Source organism: Somniosus microcephalus, chromosome 9 (assembly GCF_052327205.1).
Source record: "Somniosus microcephalus isolate GS21.2 chromosome 9, FLI_Smic_1.0, whole genome shotgun sequence".
In the NCBI taxonomy this organism is placed as follows: Eukaryota; Metazoa; Chordata; class Chondrichthyes; order Squaliformes; family Somniosidae; genus Somniosus; species Somniosus microcephalus.
Window position 1 is genome coordinate 36679230 of NC_140995.1, and position 21535 is coordinate 36700764.

Sequence of the window (21535 nt, forward strand, 5' to 3'; positions counted from 1 at the left end):
CCGGGGGAATCCAGCGGCGATCTCACGGCTGCAGGCAGCTCCTCCTTAAGAGAAGGAGGAGGCCTGCAGTACCCCAGCCTGCCACACCGCATCGGGTGCCGCAGCGGCAGCTGGACGCCTGAAACTGACTTTCATCGCCCCAAACGAGGCGGCCAAACCCTGCAATAGCGCCCGCCTCCGTCTTGGGGCGGCGCAACTGAATTTCAGGCGGGCGTTACGGGAATCCGGGTGAGCACTAAATTTCGGGCGCAAAAGACCTGGCGGGGCCATAGTGAATTTTTAGCCCAATATTTTTATGCAAAAACTAGATTCAAATGCAAGATTTTTGTGTGTTATATTTTTGGCTACACCTTCATTCAACCTGATCTTAATGTTTTGATTATAGACAAATTTCAGTACCAAAATAAAATATAATGTTAAAAAATATAGTCCAAAAATGCTATAAATTAAGAATTGTTGGAGCGAAAGGATTCTGTACTGTTTTATAATTCCAATTTGTAACGTCTTCTTTAATACAAAGAAGCTGTATAGTTTTCAGTACTCAAAATTAAGGTTTTATTAACGCATAAGGCCCAAAATTATTCTTCATATTGATGAACCTCCTTTAAACTAGATGACAATGCCATACAAGCATGTCACGGGTTTGTCCGCTAATATTGTCAACAGTGAGAAGGGTCTCCGACCTGAAACGTTAACTCTGTTTCTCGCTCCACAGATGCTGCCTGGCCTGCTGAGTATTTCCAGCATTTTCTGTTGTTATTTCAGATTTCCAGCATCCGCAGTATTTTGCTCTTGACAACAGTAATGTCTGGCCAACACTATGCAACTAGTGGGTGCTGTAAAAACTTTCAATAATTATTTTAACATTTTAATTTCCTCTACCTCCAGTCATTGTAATTTAGCTAGCAAGTAAAATAGAAAGCAACAATCTTTTAAATATCCATGTTCTCCAGGAGACATAACCATGCGTCCTCCCACAATTGCATTACTGTGGGATGAGTACAGTGTGTGGCTGCCACAGGTTATCACACCAAGATCAATCAATAGTTGAAGCAGGGTGAAATGGGAAAAGTTAGTATTTTTTCTCTCAAGTAAAAACTTCTGTGTGGTACTTCATCTTAATAGCGTGACTAGAATCTGACTAAATCCCCACATCAGGCAGAGAGGCAGCCCTGAAGCTTGAATATGCAGCCTTCTGATTGGAAGTCAAGTGCTCAACTGCTTGAACTACCTGGCGACATGCCATTTCATTATTTGTCTGTTCTTAAAATGAATGGAAAATGTTGAACTATGTTTATGCAACATAACACATAATATTAATTCATAACAGAAGTTATGCTAAGGCGGAAAACTGTGTTTAGTTTTGGTCACCACAGCACAAAAATAGATATTCTGATATGAAGAAAGGTACAGGAAACATCAACAAGTGTAAAGATGATGAGCTAGGAAGAAAGATTAGTTGAAGCTTAAACTTTACAATCTAGAAAGAAGGAGATTAAGTTGAATCTCAGTGCAGTGTATAAAATATTATGTGGCATATCTTAGGTTAACTCAGATTAATACGTTTAAGTTTGCAAAGAAAGTAGGACCAGATCACACGACTGGAAGTGAATGAAAAGTAAACTTAGAACAAGAATACAGGGACCTTGAAGAACCAATCTGTTCTCAATGAACACGATTAATCAGGGACCCAATCCTATAAACTGAGAACAGATCAAGATTACACTTGAGTCACTTTCACTGCTGTGTATGTGGCTATTGTTCACCCATTAGGAAAAGGATGGCAATGGCAGTACAGGAAACTTTCTGGTATCCGGCACGGACAGGACCGACGTGGTGCCGGTTCATCATCAATTCCGGATAACCGAACGCTATAGTAAAAGATATGGGCCTAGAAATTCAGTTGGTTGCGCCAGCCGTTAGCGCCTTAAGAGAAGTGAATTTCGGGCGCTATGCGTGTAGCGTCTGGGCGCAGCACGATCTGCGCCTCGCCCCAAATTAAGTAGACATTTAGCGCCGGCACAAAGTCTTAGCGCGCGCTCACCTGCGCGCGCAGAAAATGACGTCATATCCTCGTGCAACGCCCTTTGCGCACCCCGATCCAGAACTTCAGTGGGACCGCCCCATTGTGCGGCCGGCGGCCCGAACGCTTGTTTAGTGGAACGCAACAGAGCCGACGCGGGCCCCGGGGAGCGCAAATTAAAGGGCACTTACCCTGCACTATAAAGGGCAGCCATTTTGCAGCAAACACTCTTGTGCAACGGATTTCTGGAGAGAGACCAAGGAAGAGAGCTTTCTGGTTTGGGCCAACACTAGCTCAGGTATTTTTGGCTTCAGGCCAGAGCGTTGCAAGTGGCCTCTTGGATATTTGACTGTTTGGCAGCATATTATGGGGGCTGCATGGGGTGCCAACGCTGAGTTTCAGCGTCATGTCCGTAGGGCTCGCAGACGCGGTGTGAGAGGGGCAGCCCTGGCTAGACGCAGAGGGGGCAACAGGCGTCGGCAACATAGGCCTTACCCAGTCAGGGCATACCGCCAGCAGCGCTCCTACCTCAACATGAGTGGCGCGCGATGTGTAAAAAGGCTGAGATTCCAAAAGGAGGTGGTTGCAGAGATCTGCCAGCTGCTTCGCAGAGATCTGCGTCCAAAGCTCAGGAGCAGGACGTCTCTGTCGGTGGAAGCGAAGGTGATGGTGGCCTTGAACTTCTATGCCACCGGCTCCTTCCAATCCGCTACTGGGGACATTGCTAACATATCCCAGTTCGCCGTGCATTGCTGCATCCGCCAGGTGACCGATGCCCTTTTCAGAAGGAGACGCCAATTCATCTCCTTCCCCATGGCCCTGACGAGGCAGCATCAGCGTCCACTGGGATTTGCAAGATTCGCGGCCTTCCCCTTGGTGCAGGGCGCCATTGACTGTACGCATGTGGCTTTGCGGGCACCTGTGGAGCATGCCGAGGATTACCGCAACCGGAAGGGCTACCATTCCCTTAATGTGCAGCTGGTGTGTGACCACAAGCAGCGCATCCTAGCTGTCAATGCCCGCTTTCCAGGCAGCAGCCACGATGCCTTTATCCTGCGGCAGACAACTGTGCGTGACATGTTCGAGGCACAGCCTCCCCCAAGAGGATGGCTTCTCGGGGACAAAGGCTATCCTTTGTGTACCTGGCTCATGACCCTGCTCCGCGCGCCCAGGACCCCTGCTGAAGAGGCATACAATGAGAGTCATCAAGCGAGCAGGAACATAATCGAGCAAACAATTGGCGTCCTCAAGCAGCGGTTCCGCTGCCTGGATCGTTCCGGCGGATCTCTGCAGTATTCGCCGGACCGAGTCTCCCAATTCGTCGTAGTTTGCTGCATGCTGCACAACCTGGCTCTCTGCAGGACCACCACCTCAGGAGGAGGGGCAGGAGGAGCATGAGGAGGAGGAGCAGGAGGAGGAGGAGTACCATCCCAGGAGGGAGCGAGAAGGTCCAAAGGCCGTCCGTCGGCGGCTTATTGAACGTCACTTCTAAGCCCCCTGTCAGGGAATGCCTTGTGGCCATGAAGGAACATGAACGCAGCCGCTCCGCAAGCCCTCAGCCGGCGAAGGCAACAAACACTTACAACAACAAACATGGACACTCTCTGAATAAAGAGAAATCTTTATTTTAGACAAATGAAACCCCTTCCCACATGAAACCCAGAAACATTCAACGGCCCCAAAAAACAGTACATCAAATGACTCACTTCCACAACCTGGGGAGGAATAACTGAACATTTGGACAAAAATGGCCTTCATCCTCGGCCTTAACCCAAAAAACATCCCCAGAAACAAAACAACCATCCCCAAAAGAAACATAGCCATCGCCATATAAAATAACACTTGGCCACACCGTCTACTTATTGGGCCGCGAGGGCGAGACCTTGTCGAGCCTTTTGGGGCCCCTGCCCGGCCTGCTGCTCCTCCGCAAGCTCTGCCCAGTGGCTGCTGCGAGGCTGGGGGAAGGCTCCTGAGGGTCAGATGTCCTTCCGGCAGATGCCCTTGGGGGGCGGCCTAGACGGGGTTTGGCCCTCGAGGGGCCGGCTGGTGATTGGCGCAGCTGTGCCTGGCCAACATCATTCGCAGCCGCTTGCCGTTGAGGCTCCACTGGGGGAGTGGCGGTGACGGCTGGAGGAATGTGTGCAAGCTGGCGGATGGGAGGCGCTGGCTGGTGATGTGGCACGCTGGCACTCGCCTGGGCCCGCACTGCAGCATGCGCACCAATCTGCCGAAGGGCAGCCCGCTGTGCTGCTGCAGCGCGGCGGGTGTCCAGGCGATGCCTGGCTGACGCAGCGCGTGTGGCAGCAGTGAGTCCCCGTTGCCCTGGTCTGCGACCGCAACAGAGCAGCCACTGTCTGGACGGCATCACTGATCAGCCGGCCACTCGCGGCATGTGAGGCCCCGAACTCGCGCACACTGCTAGCCAGGGACTCGATCGCCTCAGGCATCCATGCCACTACCCCCATCAGCTCGGTGTGCCGGCGATCCGAATCCTGGGCCATTTGATCGAGGTGGCGCGCCTCCTCTGAGTTGAACGTGGCCGGACTGGAGTCCGGACTCGCCCGCTGGGGAGCAGGGGGCCGAGCTGCCCGACCCTTGCCACGTTGCCGGCGGCGACTGGGCCCAGCAACTGCACTCCCCTCCGATCCTTCCCCCCTCTGGGGGGAAGGCCGCGGACCAACCGCAGCCCTCCTGGGTTGCTGGATGCCACTGGTCCCAGCAGCTCCACTCCCCTCCGACACTTCCTCCAGGCTCTCCTCCAGGGAAGACGTGTCCACTACTTCGGCATCTGCAGCCGGACCTGAGTGCTGCCCTGATGGTCCGCCTTCCTCTTCCTCCTCCTCCTCCTCCTCCTCCTCTTCGGAGGGGCTGTCACTGGCAGCTTCAAGGAGCTCCTCGTCACCAGCTGAAAGCAGGAAGGCACAAGAGTAGCTTTAGAGTGAGGAGAGGGCATCAGCGAGGGAGGCATGACTGGTGGCATTCAGCGCATTGGTCGGACAGTGGCAAAGGAGGTAGATCGGATGCGCAAGTGCGACGAGAGAGGTCCAAAAGGTGATGTCCTTACCATTGTGGCCCAGAAGAGGGTCGGCATCTCCACAGGCGACGGGCCCAATCACCCGGGCTCCCATGAGGTGACTCACGCGCTCCTCCAGGGGAGTGAGCTCCTGGATCTGGGGGCGGCCTCCCCCGGTCTCCTCCTGGTGCCTTCGGTTGTTTGCAAGTTTTGCCTGCAAGAGAAAGGACGGCCTGTAAGTACGGTGTGTAGCCCTGATGTGGTGTGCACTGCCTCCCATGGTGGAATAGCTTGGCCAGTGTGTAGCCCTGATGTGGTGTGCACTGCCTCCCATGGTGGAATAGCTTGGCCAGTGTGTAGCCCTGATGTGGTGTGCACTGCCTCCCATGGTGGAATAGCTTGGCCAGTGTGTAGCCCTGATGTGGTGTGCACTGCCTCCCATGGTGTAAAGTGCAGAATGTGCAATTGATGTTCATGACTGTCCCATAGCTGCTGGCTGAGGGCTGGCCATTAGGGCTTTCAGGTCCCTTTGCCCATCATGTCAGGTGTACATGCAAGGATGAGGAGGAGACTGGAAAGGGTACTCACCCTGACAATCCTGGTCAGGTCATTGAACTTCTTCCGGCATTGGACATTGTCCCTGGGGGCATTGCCGGTGGCCGACACCCTGCGGGCGACCTCCTTCCAGGCTTTCCTATAGACGCTGGTGGGAGGCTTCCTGCCAGTGTCCGGGAACAAGATGTGCTGTCTCTTCTCCAAGGCCGTCACCATCACCTTCAAGTCATGGGCTGAGAAGCGCAGGGCATGCTCACGGGCCTTCTGTACCGTTGCCATGGCTCCTTCTGCTCACCAGCAGTGTTCAGGCCTAGCTGGAAGGCTGCAGTGTGCAGGCCGTTGCAGCAGACCAAGTCGACCCTTCCCCCTTTAAGAGCTGCCCGGCGCCACGGTGTCTGCTGTCAATCAAGAAATGACCGCACCTGCGCTGTGCCCGGCCTCGGCGCTATCCCTCAGCACCGCCGGCTTTGCGCCTAAAGATAGTTGTGTAACGCCAGTTTTAGCGCTTGAGCAAACTCTTAGGGCGAAGCTACTGAATATCGGCGAAGTGGCCTCGACTTTGCGCCGGGCGCAAACTTTAGCGCCCGCCCGACTTTACCGCCCCAAAACTGGCTATACTGAATTTCTAGGCCATGGAGCTCAGAGCTCCGTATAAAGCAACAAACCCTGTTGCTTATTCAAAACAATCGGCACAAGTTGCAAGCGTCTCTGTAGCTTAGCAACAGCTTCAGCTACACCCTTGCACAGCAACAAATGGAGTTTAAAAAGGTAATAAAAGTAATAAAAGTTAACGGAACCGACTCCTGAATTTTGCCGGTGGATAAAGCGTTCTGGTTATTTAGGGGCTGGTTAATCGAAAGTTTCCTGTAATATTTTTCTTGCAGTAACCACATTCTTTCTCAGTGATACTTCCAGAATCGAAGTGAAAAAATAACTCAAGTGAAGCAGATATTAGAAGTTACCATAAAAATGCATAGTTGCTTATTAATTTTAATAAAGCCCTGCTGATGATTTTTGATCAAATTGTGCAATGAATATTTACATAATGTTTGAAATTTATGTTCACAAGCTACATATAATTGAAAATATTTAGAACCCAAGCAACATATTGAAAACAATAACCTTTTAGATGTTATTTATTGATCAATATATTTTAACTAAATGAAGAAATTAAGTTCCTTTCTCCAGTTGTATAACCAGCACAGACCTTAGTAAGGCAGGAAAATTAAGCAGGACTTTCGAAATCTCCCAATAAGAGTGTGATGGCATGTAATACAGAAAGATGTGTGTAAGTGTGTTAGTAAGCTGAAATATACAGATAAGGTCATAAATGGCACAAGCTTCATGCTTGCAGCTTAGAATATCATCTGAAACCCACAACTGCCCTACAGCCTGGTAAATATATAATCAGGGTGGGTTATTGAATAGGAGGAACAATAGCTCTCACTACAGAGCAGTAATAGTAATCCAGAAAGAAACTCCACAGTTCAGCTATTGACACTTATACATCTTTTATTCTAGAAAATATATTCCTGTATAACATACATACAATACCGGTATACAACTTTCTTACAAAACAGAGTTCCAAAACCTTTTACTATTTAATTGCCATTTTGGACAAGGATGCTGCTAAAGTAGACAATGCTAATATTAAAGATTTAAAAGTTCCCTGATATTAAAAAAAGCACAACCAGTGAAAAAGTGTCCCTCTATATCTATCAAGGACTCTTTCAAACAAGGCCATAAAATCTTCTAAACTCTATACACAGTACTATCTGTATATGATGTAGCTAGAGTCTTGCCTCTGAGCCAGAAGGTTGTGGGTTCAAGTCCCACTCCAGAGACTTGAGCACAAAATCTCGGCTGACACTCCAGTGCAGTGCTGAGGGAGTGCTTCACTGTCGGAGGTGCCATCTTTTGGATGAGACGTTAAATCGAGGCTCCGTCTGTCCTCTCAGGAGGATGTAAAAAGATCCCATGGCACTATTCGAAGAAGAGCAGGGGAGTTCTCCCCGGTGTCCTGGCCAATATTTATCCCTCAACCAACTCCTAAAAACAGATTACCTGGTCATTATCACATTGCTGTTTGTGGGACCTTGCTGTGCGCAAATTGGCTGCTGCGTTTCCTACATTACAACAGTGACTACACTTCAAAAAGTATTTCATTGACTGTAAAGCACTATGGGACATCCTGAGGTCATGAAAATAAATGCAATTCTTTCTTTTTCTCTTCTTTTTAGCTACAATGATTTAAAATTGGATGTCGAGGAGTGATTTTATGTTCCTGTTTAAACAAGCTATATGAAGGAAGTGTAGCTTGTATTATAAATTCTAGAATAATTGCCTTATCAGAAGAACATAATTTGAATCAGTCTGAGTGACCATACACTAAATTCCACAATTTTAGCATTTTTCTGGAACTTGTACCTTAGTGCATGAGTCGATTATTCTGCACCCAGGTGTCAAGCAACACGGTTAAGAAATAACTCAGAAAGTGTAATGGCTGTCTTAAATATTAGAAACCAACAATAAATTTGAGGCTGAAAAGCAATGTTCTGATTTTTTTTAAATATATATATTATGCAAAAAGCAGGTTAAAATAACTATTTTACATTCATGAACACTTCAGGCAGTGCCAAATAATCTGAGGGTTAATGTTGAAAATTAGCTGTACTGAATTAATAAACCTGCAGGAATACAGATTTGATGATGTGAATACACAAACCTGTTTAAGAAGTATTAAAAAAGTAGATAGATATCCCTCGTGAATGATTTGGGTCGGATAGTGGAAGCAAAAGCTCTGCAATCAAAGTTGCATTGAGTATTGTGTCCAATTCTGGGGACTATGCTTTAGGCAGGACATCAAGGCCTTGGAGAGGGAACAGAGGAGATTTACTAGAATGGTACCAGGAATGATGGACTTCAGTTATTTGGAGGGATTGGAGAAACTGGGTTTGTTCTCCTTAGAGCAGAGAATGTTAAGAGGAATAAAATTTGAGGGGTTTCAATAAGAGTAAGTAAAGATAAACTGTTTCCACTGGCAGAAGGGTCGATAACCAGAGGACACAGATTTAAGATAATTGGCAAAAGAACCGGGCGCAGGAGGGGCGGGGGGAGATGAGGAGAATTTTTTTTATGCAGCAAGTTGTTATGATCTGGAATGTACTGCTTGAAAGGGTGGTGGAAGCAGATTCAATAGTAACTTTTCAAAGGGAATTGGATATACACTTGAAAAGGAAATAGTTACAGGGCAATGGGGAAGGAGCAGGGGTGTGATTCTAATTGGATAGCCTTTTGGATAGGCATACTGGGACGAATGGCCTCTTTCTGTGCTATAAGATTCAGAAGTGTGAAAGTGTGTTGAAGTTATGACGCTCCCTGCTTGCAATAAGGCATCTACCTGGTTTCTGCTGCGCATCTCCCCACAGCATCTCACATTTGAGATGGAGAATTTGGTTCAAACTGTGGGGAGGAGGGTTGTTTAATTTACATGCCTCCATTCCATGGCATTTAAGGTTTTGGGTAGTTGTGTTTCAGTCCATGTTACTCCTATTACCTCCTTTAATGGTACATTTTAGATTTTCAGTAAGATGAATAGTCAATCACTGTATATGGTATATTATGTTACTAGTTTATTCTCAGATATTCCTCATATAACACATAGGTCTTGACATTACTCCATTTATTTTAAACAAGTTAATGCCTCCACTACAATAGAAGAGAAAGGAAGATCAGCATTAAGTGTTCATATCCTATTATCCCACAATGTTATTTCAGGGTCATAACTACAGCAAATTTCTTGTATCTAAGCTTAAGTCTAAAATATCAGAGTATTTCATTTTGAAAAGTAGCTGGGATTTCAGCTCAAAAATCGATTTAGTCAATGTACTAGTCATTACACTTTCTTGTAAGGAAACTGAAAGGCAGGGGTGACAAACAAAAATATTGCTTCAGCTCTGGCTTTCTGTTCAGTTTCAAGCGGTGTGCCCATGTACAGATATCATGTACGGATGTAGAAAATACTGGATAGCATTGGAATCATGAATTAATCAACCCTGGGAAAAAGTGCTAGGGCAGAACAAATAAAAAAAGGCAGTCTCAGTCATACTAGAAAACCCCAGCCAAACTGGAAGATGTGGTCATAGGAACAGAAGAACAGGAGGCGGCCACTCAGTTCCTCAAGCCTTTTCTGCCATTCAATTAGATCATGGCTGATCTGTACCTCAATCACATTTTCCTGCCTTTGATCCTTATCCCTGATACCCTTTGACATGAATCAGTCATTCATGAAAGAAAGACTTATGAAATAATACTGAGCGGCCTATGGGTGGCGCTGTCCAGGGAGAGTATAAATACTCGGGCACGGGCCCAGCTTGCGCAGGACATTCTTAACAGGAACTAGTGAAGGACACAACTAGACCTCCATGTTGTAAAACAGTTGATTAAAGCTTTGTTTAACACTTAGACCAAGTGCCTAGTAGTTTTCTTATGTCACCCTTGCCTAACAAAATCTATCGACCTAAATCTTCAATTATACCCTTTAAACTCTGGTATAATTCTGGTGAATCTGCACTGCACACCTCCAACGCTAATATATCCTTCCTGAGGTGCAGTGCCCAAAACCGAACACAGTACCCCAGATGGGGTATGACCAAGGTTCTGTACAACTGAAGCATCAATTCCTCCCCTTTGTATTCTAGCTTTGTATTCAGCTTATTCATAAAATCTAATTTCACAGTGAAAAGGTTTCATGATAGAATGTAAGCCTTGTAGTTTGTCAAGGTCAATGCACATTCCACTATGGGACTCGCTGGGACAAAACTGATAGAGTTGGGTTCGCTGCACCCAAGTCTCAATGCCCACCCATCTGCCCATTACAGTCATTTAAATTTGTTTGTAGTGGAGGGGGATGTTTTTACAAAGTGTTGCTAATATGTTGAACTGCTGGACCGAATAGATACAAATAACTAGTTAGAATAGTACTGAAAATTAAGAATTAGTTACCAAAAGAATTGTAATATATTTCATATAATGGCCGCCAAGTTTGTAGATACACAGTACATCATGTATAGGACAAATATTAGACAACTTTTTAATCTCTAATATTTTATATAGTACAGTTTGAGAAAGAGATGAAGTGTGTAAAAATATTTTTAAATCCCTCTGTTTAAAAAATATATATATAGCAGGAAATCAGATAAGTTAATAAACCATTTACCACCTTTGCAATGTTTGTATCATAAAGAAAAGCTTTGTCTAAAAATGTACCAGTTTTCAGCTCTACTGAATAAATATTTAGTCAACCACAGTTGTTTTTGTGCACTACCAGAAAGGACTGAGAACATCTGTTTTAGTTTTCCTGTAGTAAAGTAGTTAAATTGAAAGAAATAAATTACAAGCACAATGAGTACTATATACATAATACTGTACATGAAGCACCTTCAAACCCAATTTGGAGTCACTTAGTAAAAGTTTAAGGATGGCGTAAAGATTGTATTTTTAATTGGGTCCTCTTTCTGTTTTAATTTCCCAGCTAGTGGCAACCACATGATCTTACCACCATGTTTCTATATTTCTTTAATATTACATTTGAACTGTCATCAAAGTACAGCACAGAGATTGCATTTAGCTTAGTTGGTGCACAGCAAGGTTTGGGGACGTTGTCAGGGAACATCAAGTGAACCTGCAAATGGAAACAAAATTCTTAAATCAATGTACATGTTCAAAACTATCGTACCCAGAGAAAAATAAAAGTTATTGAACTATTAGATGATAGATTGTTTCATAAGCTTTCAAGGCCCAGGGGCAGACCTATGATCCCAAAAGTTAATGAAAAAACACAGCCAATTTATAGTATGCTGAATAAAATGTATTATATAGGAACAGGAGTAGGCCGTTGAGCCCCTAGATCCTGTTCCACCATTCAATTAAATCATGGCCAACTTTCATCATCTTCAGGACTGACGCACTTCCTCTTGGGGCTCAAATGACATCCCCAAATTGCTGGTCCCGTCCTAATGATGCAAGAGGACCAATTCTATGAGGTCCTCTTCTGCATCTGTTTCGGCGGTTCGGTTCGTAACCACCGCGGTCGGGTGCGAATCAATTTCTGAGACAAAATGTCACATAATTGCAGTGGTGGGCGCTTGGCCAAAGTTGGAGCTAAGAAACAATTAGGGTGAGCTTTATCTGTTCACAATTTTAGTGAAAAAGGTCTGTGTGTACACAAATGGGACATTTTAACTTGTTGCCCTTTTTTTGTCAAAATTATCAGCAGTAGGAATTTCAGTCCCACCATTGAAGCAGCGTGGAGGGAACATAAGAGTTGATTATGCATTTATTTTTTGTAACAATGTCATAACCATAAAAACAATTAGACCATCGCAGCACTAGGGTTTCTTTAATTACATTTTAATCTTTGTATATTCATCTTCACTATACCATGCCAAATGTATGAATTTGTCAAATTTTCTCTAAAATATAATCACTTTAAGAATAATTGGTTAGTCAATGCTGTACAAAGTTAAGGGCCTAGAAATTCAGTTGGCGCCGCGCCAGGGCTTTAGCGCCGGAAAGTTAGCGCCGGCGCTAAGTCCCCCTGCGCGCGCCAAAAATTCAGTAGCGCCGCGCCCAAACGGCTGCCGGCGCTACTGAAGGGTGATTGCGCCTGAAAATGGGCGCTACCTGCCGCATTGCGGCGCTATTCCGGTGCTGCGGCGCCCGATGCGGTGCGGCAGGCTCGGGAAGTGCAGGCCTCCTCCTTCAGTTAAGGAGGAGCTGCCTGCACCCGCCCGCTGGCCGGTAAAATCTTCACAAAAATGAGCCCGGCACCTCGGGGAAGTGCCGGGCTCGCAGCCCAGAAGCATCTGTTCCGCGGGGGGGGGTGGAGGAGTCCGGGGAGGGAGGTGCGGGCAGGCGGCCGGCGGGAAAGCGGCCGGCCGCCGCGCGACCTTAATGCGCCGGCGCAAACTCCTGTAAGACTCGGTTGCCAGAGTCTTAGTTGCGGCTGCCACGGGCGAGGCGGCCGCAACTCAATTTCGGCGCTGGGGCCCGTCACCACGGCAACCGGGACGCTGCGCACACCGATGACGTCATCGGTGCCGGCGCAGCGCAACCGGTCTACCGCCGATGGTAGGGCCCCAGGGAATTTCTGAACCGGCTGTAAGTCCAGCGCAATGACCTCTAGCGCTGCAAAATGGGCGCAAAGCCCACTCAATTTCTAGGCCAAGGAGTTTCTCAATCCTAATTCTCTATCACTGCAGTTTGATTCTCAGAAATATTAGCAATGCATTCATAAAACGTTAGCCAATTTAATGAAATACGGTTTTCTAGAACTTGTCTGCAAAGGGTCATAAATTCATCCAACTACATGCAAATCATGAAAAAAATGACTTTAGCGGATCTGAAAAGGTTCATGAACTTAGACCACAGCACTCCTATGAATTTATATATGAATTGTTAAGATTATAGCACATACCAGTGTTTGCACAATTGCATGGTTTGTAGCATTCATGTGAGCATTGAGTGGGAAAGAACACTCTCCATCACAGTAGAATGCAGCATAGCCTTCTGGTGCGATGATCCAGTCCTAGAAACACACAGTTTAGGAAAGTTACATTGTGGTTATTACAAAATGAGAAAAATGATGACATTTTCTTCCTGAAAAATTCTTTAGCTCCTTTATATTTTACAAACCCTCTTTTATCTGGACCGAATCAATTAGAATTCTGAGTCCTAAGTGTTATTTTTAAAGTGTGCCGTCATATTTTAAATATGCTGAACATCATTGGGGCAATTTTCAATGATCAGCATGAAATTGCTAGCATATTCTTAATTTTTTAGCACCAGTATAGTATTTTTAGCATTTTATAGTACTATAAAGTTTATAACTGATTTTTGGCACTTTTTGGGAATTATATAAATGTACAAATTATATATATGCCATGATACAGAAATGGAAGGTGAAGCCAATCTAGTGTTGGGATTATCTCCACGGTGGCATAGTGGTTAGCACTGTTGCCTCACAGCGCCAGGGACCCGGGTTCGAATCTGGCCTCGGGTGACTGTCTGTGTGGAGTTTGCACATTCTCCCCGTGTTTGCGTGGGCTTCCTCCGGGTGCTCTGGTTTCCTCCCACAGTCCAAAGATGTGCGGGTTAGGTTGATTGGCTATGATAAATTGACCCTTAGTGTTAGGGGGATTAAATACATGGGGTTACGGGGATAGGGTGGGATATGTGTTGGTGTAGGGGTTACGGGGATCGGGTGGGATATGTGTCGGTGCAGGCTCGATGGGCCGAAATGGCCTCTATCTGCACTGTGGGGTTTCTGTGATTCTGTGATTCTGTGAGTTTAGGATCAGTGCTTCTGCTTCCCTGGCTCGGATTAGCCTATCCAACCTCCTGAGCTTCCTATGGCCATTGTTTAGAGGGAGAGGGCCTACACCGTGAATAAACAAAGTAAACAAAATCTGCCAGTAACACTAATCCTCTGTTAACAGAATGACAGAAATGCAAGCTTATGTATTTATATATACTTAAAGGAAAAAGTAATTTTGAAGAATTTTTCTGGGTCTTACAGAGTGTTGACTTTCCACCAATATTAACAAAACATTACTACTTGTAAACCCTGGAAATCCGCAGCTATTCTAGTTTGTAATGGTGCACTAGGGTTGCAAACTCTGGTTAGATATATTTCTGGAGGTTTCATCGACCTGTCCAAAATGTTCAAAGAATGTTTTTTTTAAAACACACGATTCTTTTAATGCCCCAATGAATTTTCTCCCGGGTTGCTCGCAGCAGTGTCCAGGAGAGTAATCTTTAATTCCTGAAGACTCCAGATCAATCCTGGAGGGCTGACAACCCTATGGTTCACACATATAAGAGGCAGAGGCCTGGACTGAAGTGCAGATTGCATGACCGGTCTGTAGACTTAAACAGAAGCTATCCTCTATTGCTAGGCACGTAAACTGAACAAGACTCCACTGAAAGCAAACGGGAAAATGTGGAGCTGTTAAAACACTGCATAGTTGCATGAGTGTATACCATACACTGAGGCTGAGGAGGAACAGATTATGTCAAGCAACCAGAGGTTCTAGGAACATGATCCTAAAAGTGTAAATTCCCTGCATGTAACATTTGCTAGATAAGGCAGCAGTGGCACTACACTCCACAGCTAGAAGAAATATTCCATGTTTAAAATGCTATCATGTTTGCAAACATTAACAGTAAAGACTCTAATGTTTTTTGAGCCTCTGGTATTTGAACTATTTTCAAAAAAACATCTGCCCTTAACAATGCCAGATACACTGAGCTCAGAGATATGGAAGAATGCCTGTTGACATATGAAAACCAGGTTTTGTAACAAGCACTCTGTACAAATCTTAATCATGAAAACCATTAAGTGGCAATTTTCTGCCTGGTGTTATTGGCACTGACAGCAGGATTTGGGCAAGCGGTGACCGGGAAATTGTGGGGTGAGCCCTTCCGCCTGGTTCCTGCTGGAAACACGCCTCACGGTGACCTCTTTACATGCTGTACACCCACATTCTTTCCTGCCACTCATTCTGAGCCTGAGGGTAATATTTCCAGCATGCTAATGAAGGCCTTTAGCAGGTTCCTTCACATTTCAGATGTTTGGGCAAAGGTCCTACCGTCTGTCGTTATAAATAGATGTTAATGGTAAACTGGTCCCAATGGTAACAGGTCAGAGGAAATAATTTGAAATGTTTTTAACATTTGTTTTTATTAATCAACTAATAGGGTATTAATGATTTTTGTTTAATTTTGCAAGTAATGTTTAATATATTTTTCCTGCATTTTCCAGATCAAGCCATCTCTTTGCAAAATGAAAGGAGCAGCAGAATCATTTGGGGGAAGTTTAACCCCCCCCAAGGTTGGGCGGGAGAGGGACAAGGGATTAAAAATTCAAAAATTGGAAACACGACCCCAACCCGCCTATACCGTGCCCATTTCCAGTTTTAACAGAGGCAGGTTGGTGGTTGGGCAACTGACCAGCTCTCTTAAATTAGGCAGGTCTCTAATTAAAATATTTTACTGAGGTTGAGCGACTCAAATTTTAGCTCTGTTTTAAATTTAACGCCTGCGGGCCGGGTTTCCCAGGGCTTGAGAAATGGCAGCTGCAGGGAGGTGAGAAGGGCTGGATCCAACAGGTAAGTGCTTTTCGAGCACTGCTTGTGGGCCAGGAGTGTTTCCTCCAGGCTCAACAAGCTAACCTGCAAACACCCCAGTGATCAGTCCGATCCCCGCTGCGCTCTCCCCCGTGATTGCAATCCCCTCCCCGCAAATACACCCCCATGATCTATCCACGGCCTGCCCCCGACAGTTCTCACCGCCCCTCAGCGATGTCTCCGGCCCCCGCCCGATCTTGCCACAGCCCACACGAAGGATCTCTCCAGCAGCCCCCCTCTGCCCCGATCTCTCTGCACCGCCCCGATCTCTCTGTCCCCCCACACCCGATCTCTCTGCCTCCGATCTCTCCAGCTGCCCCCCACCACACGATCTCTCTGTCCCCCCACCCCCACTGCCCGATCTCTCCACCCCTGAACTCTCCGGCTGCCCCCCACCGCCCGATCTCTCCGGCCCTGACGGATCTCTCTGGCCTCCGACCGATCTCTCTGGCTGCCCCGGTCTCGCCGCCCCTGATCTCTCTGCCCCCCTCCCCGCAACCTGATCTCTCAGACGCCAATTGCTCTCTCCGGCCCCAATCGGTCTCTCAGGCCCCAATCGCTCTCTCCGGCCCCAATCGGTCTCTCAGGCCCCAATCGCTCTCTCAGGCCCCAATCGCTCTCTCAGGCCCCAATCGCTCTCTCAGGCCCCAATCGCTCTCTCCGGCCCCAATCGCTCTCTCAGGCCCCAATCGCTCTCTCAGGCCCCAATCGCTCTCTCAGGCCCCAATCGCTCTCTCAGGCCCCAATCGCTCTCTCAGGCCCCAATCGCTCTCTCTGGCCCCAATCGCTCTCTCAGGCCCCAATCGCTCTCTCAGGCACCAATCGGTCTCTCCGGCCCCAATCGCTCTCTCAGGCCTCAGTCGGTCTCTCAGGCCCCAATCGCTCTCTCAGGCCCCAATCGCTCTCTCAGGCCCCAGTCGGTCTCTCAGGCCCCAATCGCTCTCTCTGGCCCCAATCGCTCTCTCAGGCCCCAATCGCTCTCTTAGGCCCCAATCGGTCTCTCAGGCCCCAATCGCTCTCTCAGGCCCCAATCGCTCTCTCAGGCCCCAATCGCTCTCTCAGGCCCCAATCGCTCTCTCAGGCACCAATCGCTCTCTCTGGCCCCAATCGCTCTCTCAGGCCCCAATCAGTCTCTCAGGCCCCAATCACTCTCTCAGGCCCCAGTCGGTCTCTCCGGCCCCAATCGCTCTCTTAGGCCCCAATCGCTCTCTCTGGCCCCAATCGCTCTCTCAGGCCCCAATCGCTCTCTCTGGCCCCAATCGCTCTCTCCGGCCCCAATCAGTCTCTCAGGCCCCAGTCGGTCTCTCAGGCCCCAATCGCTCTCTCAGGCCCCAATCGGTCTCTCAGGCCCCAATCGCTCTCTCAGGCCCCAATCGGTCTCTCAGGCCCCAATCGCTCTCTCAGGCCCCAATCGGTCTCTCAGGCCCCAATCGGTCTCTCAGGCCCCAATCGCTCTCTCAGGCCCCAATCGCTCTCTCAGGCCCCAATCAGTCTCTCCGGCCCCAATCGCTCTCTCAGGCCCCAATCGCTCTCTCAGGCCCCAATCGCTCTCTCAGGCCCCAATCGCTCTCTTAGGCCCCAATCGCTCTCTCAGGCCCCAATCGGTCTCTCAGGCCCCAATCGCTCTCTCAGGCCCCAATCGCTCTCTCAGGCCCCAATCGCTCTCTTAGGCCCCAATCGCTCTCTCAGGCCCCAATCGCTCTCTCAGGCCCCAATCGCTCTCTCAGGCCCCAATCGCTCTCTCCGGCCCCAATCGCTCTCTCCGGCCCCAATCGCTCTCTCAGGCCCCAATCGCTCTCTCAGGCCCCAATCGGTCTCTCAGGCCCCAATCGCTCTCTCAGGCCCCAATCGCTCTCTCAGGCCCCAATCGCTCTCTCAGGCCCCAATCGCTCTCTCAGGCCCCAATCGCTCTCTCAGGCCCCAATCGCTCTCTCAGGCCCCAATCGCTCTCTCCGGCCCCAATCGCTCTCTCCGGCCCCAATCGCTCTCTCAGGCCCCAGTCGGTCTCTCAGGCCCCAATCGCTCTCTCAGGCCCCAATCGCTCTCTCAGGCCCCAGTCGGTCTCTCAGGCCCCAATCGCTCTCTCTGGCCCCAATCGCTCTCTCAGGCCCCAATCGCTCTCTCAGGCCCCAATCGCTCTCTTAGGCCCCAATCGGTCTCTCAGGCCCCAATCGCTCTCTCAGGCCCCAATCGCTCTCTCAGGCCCCAATCGCTCTCTCAGGCCCCAATCGCTCTCTCAGGCACCAATCGCTCTCTCTGGCCCCAATCGCTCTCTCAGGCCCCAATCAGTCTCTCAGGCCCCAATCACTCTCTCAGGCCCCAGTCGGTCTCTCCGGCCCCAATCGCTCTCTTAGGCCCCAATCGCTCTCTCTGGCCCCAATCGCTCTCTCAGGCCCCAATCGCTCTCTCTGGCCCCAATCAATCTCTCCGGCCCCAATCAGTCTCTCAGGCCCCAGTCGGTCTCTCAGGCCCCAATCGCTCTCTCAGGCCCCAATCGGTCTCTCAGGCCCCAATCGCTCTCTCAGGCCCCAATCGCTCTCTCAGGCCCCAATCAGTCTCTCCGGCCCCAATCGCTCTCTCAGGCCCCAATCGCTCTCTCAGGCCCCAATCGCTCTCTCAGGCCCCAATCGCTCTCTTAGGCCCCAATCGCTCTCTCAGGCCCCAATCGGTCTCTCAGGCCCCAATCGCTCTCTCAGGCCCCAATCGCTCTCTCAGGCCCCAATCGCTCTCTTAGGCCCCAATCGCTCTCTCAGGCCCCAATCGCTCTCTCAGGCCCCAATCGCTCTCTCAGGCCCCAATCGCTCTCTCCGGCCCCAATCGCTCTCTCCGGCCCCAATCGCTCTCTCAGGCCCCAGTCGGTCTCTCAGGCCCCAATCGCTCTCTCAGGCCCCAATCGCTCTCTCAGGCCCCAATTGCTCTCTCAGGCCCCAATCGCTCTCTCAGGCCCCAATCGCTCTCTCAGGCCCCAGTCGGTCTCTCAGGCTCCAATCGCTCTCTCAGGCCCCAATCGCTCTCTCTGGCCCCAATCGCTCTCTCAGGCCCCAATCGTTCTCTCAGGCCCCAATCGCTCTCTCAGGCTCCAATCGCTCTCTCAGGCCCCAATCGCTCTCTCAGGCCCCAATCGCTCTCTCAGGCCCCAATCGCTCTCTCAGGCCCCAATTGCTCTCTCAGGCCCCAGTCTGTCTCTCAGGCCCCAATCGCTCTCTCAGGCCCCAATCGCTCTCTCAGGCCCCAGTCGGTCTCTCAGGCCCCAGTCGGTCTCTCAGGCCCCAATCGCTCTCTTAGGCCCCAATCGCTCTCTCAGGCCCCAATCGCTCTCTCAGGCCCCAATCGGTCTCTCAGGCCCCAATCCCTCTCTCAGGCCCCAATCCTTCTCTCAGGCCCCAATCGCTCTCTTAGGCCCCAATCGCTCTCTCAGGCCCCAATCGCTCTCTTAGGCCCCAATCGCTCTCTCAGGCCCCAATCGCTCTCTCAGGCCCCAATCACTCTCTCAGGCCCCAATCGCTCTCTCAGGCCCCAATCGCTCTCTCAGGCCCCAATCGCTTTCTCAGGCCCCAGTCGGTCTCTCAGGCCCCAATCGCTCTCTCAGGCCCCAATCGCTCTCTCAGGCCCCAATCGGTCTCTCAGGCCCCAATCGCTCTCTCAGGCCCCAATCGCTCTCTCAGGCCCCAATCGCTCTCTCAGGCCCCAATCGCTCTCTCAGGCCCCAATCACTCTCTCAGGCCCCAATCGCTCTCTCAGGCCCCAATCGGTCTCTCAGGCCCCAATCGCTCTCTCAGGCCCCAATCGCTCTCTCAGGCCCCAATCGGTCTCTCAGGCCCCAATCGGTCTCTCAGGCCCCAATCGCTCTCTCAGGCCCCAATCGCTCTCTCAGGCCCCAATCGCTCTCTCAGGCCCCAGTCGCTCTCTCAGGCCCCAGTCGGTCTCTCAGGCACCAATCGCTCTCTCAGGCCCCAATCGCTCTCTCAGGCCCCAATCACTCTCTCAGGCCTCCCGATCTCTCCAGCTTCCCCCCACCCCCCCACGGACTCTACAGCCCTTGACCAATCTCTCCACCCACACCCTCCACCCCCCCTGATCTCTCCACGGCCCACCCCGTCTGATCTTTATCAGTACAGTCTTTATGAAGGAAGCAAAATTTACATCTATATGCGTGCCCTCTAAGGTCTGCTGTCGTACAATTTCCTGCCCTTTCCATGCCTTTCTCTGTCCAGTAAAATCCCAGCATCGAGCCCAATATCTGAATATATTAAATCAATCGACCACAGGTCAATCCAATGAAGTCAGCATTGGGCCAAAGTGGTGAGTGTAGTTCCTATCGCACTCAGTCCTGCCACCTCAATGCGAGGGATCAGAAGATTTCTCCTGTAAAAATCTCTGAAACATTTACAAAAAATAGATGACAAAAAAATACTGTGAAGTACCTGCCACCCTAAGTCCCGAAAACTCACGTACAGTTCATGCTTCTTGCAGGCTTGTTTCTGCTCACTGGTATTGTAATCTGTTAAGTGAAATACAGATGTTAGCTAGCAGTCTAAGCAAACACGTACAGTGTTGGCAGCATTCACAATTCACCTGTGCGTCTTATGGTTTGCAGATTTTAAATTCTTACACCTTATGGGGGGAAATTTAAACACATAGGCTCTGAAAATCCACGGGGTTCTACCGGTCTCCCACCATAACTCCAGCAGGAGGCTGGCAGATCCCCCAAAGAAACAGCCGTTTACACTGTTTCCCTCGGAGTTACACCAGTCTCATAAGAGCATAAGAATTAGGAGCAGGAGTAGGCCATACAGTCCCTTGGGCCTGCTTCGCCATTCAATAAGATCATGACTAATCTTCAACCTCAACTCCACTTTCCCGTCCAATCCCCATATCCCTTGATTCCCCCAATGCTAATTTTCTGTGTTTCCTGTACGAGGACACCTAAACCAACATTTAATAGTTTCTCACCATTTAAAAAATATTGGGGCGAAAATTCGGATGGTTTGCGCCTCCCGCTAGTGCCCTAAGAATGGGCTGCAAAGCAATTAGCGCCCAGGCGCGGCGATGTTTGCGCCGCTCGTGAAATTGACCAGACATTTTGTGGCGGTGCTAAACACTACCGCCACGATCTCCTGCGCCTGCAGATCATGACGTCAGTTGAGCATGCAACGCTCCGGTAGCGCCCCAGACCAGATAGTGAGTGGCGCCCCCTGCATTACTGCCTGCCACTAGCAACAACAGGTTGAGGGGAGCGTTTTGCAGTTAGGAAGGGACTGGGGGAGCGCTATTTAAAGGCGACCACTTCCTGCCTTTTTTTGTCGGCGACATTTTTGCACCACGCATTCTGAGAGAGAGAGAGACATCTGGAGAGATACAACGCTGTGTGAAGGAGTTATGGGTACTGAGCAGCACTTTGCAGGTTCATTTTGATTTGACCTTCCTTGCATCGATTTAGAAGAGACTATGGAGGCTGCACTCTGAGCTCTTTCCCTGGGCCTCTCCATTGTTCTTTCCAGCAGATTTGATATACAGGTCTCTCCTATTGATGAGCAGGGTGTGGATGGAGTGCAAGGTCGACCCTCCCCTTTTAAGAACTGGCCGGTGCCAATGTGTCTGTGTTCCATTGCTGACTGACATCACATGAGCTTCGCTAGCGCTCTGAGGTAGCGCCTCGCTCCTCGGCGTTAGCACCTTAAAAGAGATGTGTAGCGCCTGATTTAGCGCTCCAATCACCTCCAGGGGTGATAGAAGCCAAGTTTGCAGTCGGAGGCG

At 49.2% G+C, this 21535-nt stretch overlaps 1 protein-coding gene across 1 annotated transcript in view; it reads right to left on the reverse strand.

Annotated features, from left to right (window-relative positions):
* Positions 1-7085: 7085 nt before the first annotated feature.
* The window catches only part of bmp5 (bone morphogenetic protein 5), a 275887-nt gene continuing 261437 nt past the window's right edge, over positions 7086-21535 (reverse strand). The window contains exons 5-7 of the mRNA XM_085996518.1: positions 20203-20279; positions 13069-13179; positions 7086-11274 (exon numbers count right to left, since the gene is read on the reverse strand). Coding sequence (XP_085852644.1) covers positions 11125-11274; positions 13069-13179; positions 20203-20279 — 338 coding nt within the window. The 3' untranslated portion in view covers positions 7086-11124. The remainder of the gene's footprint in view (positions 11275-13068; positions 13180-20202; positions 20280-21535) is intronic.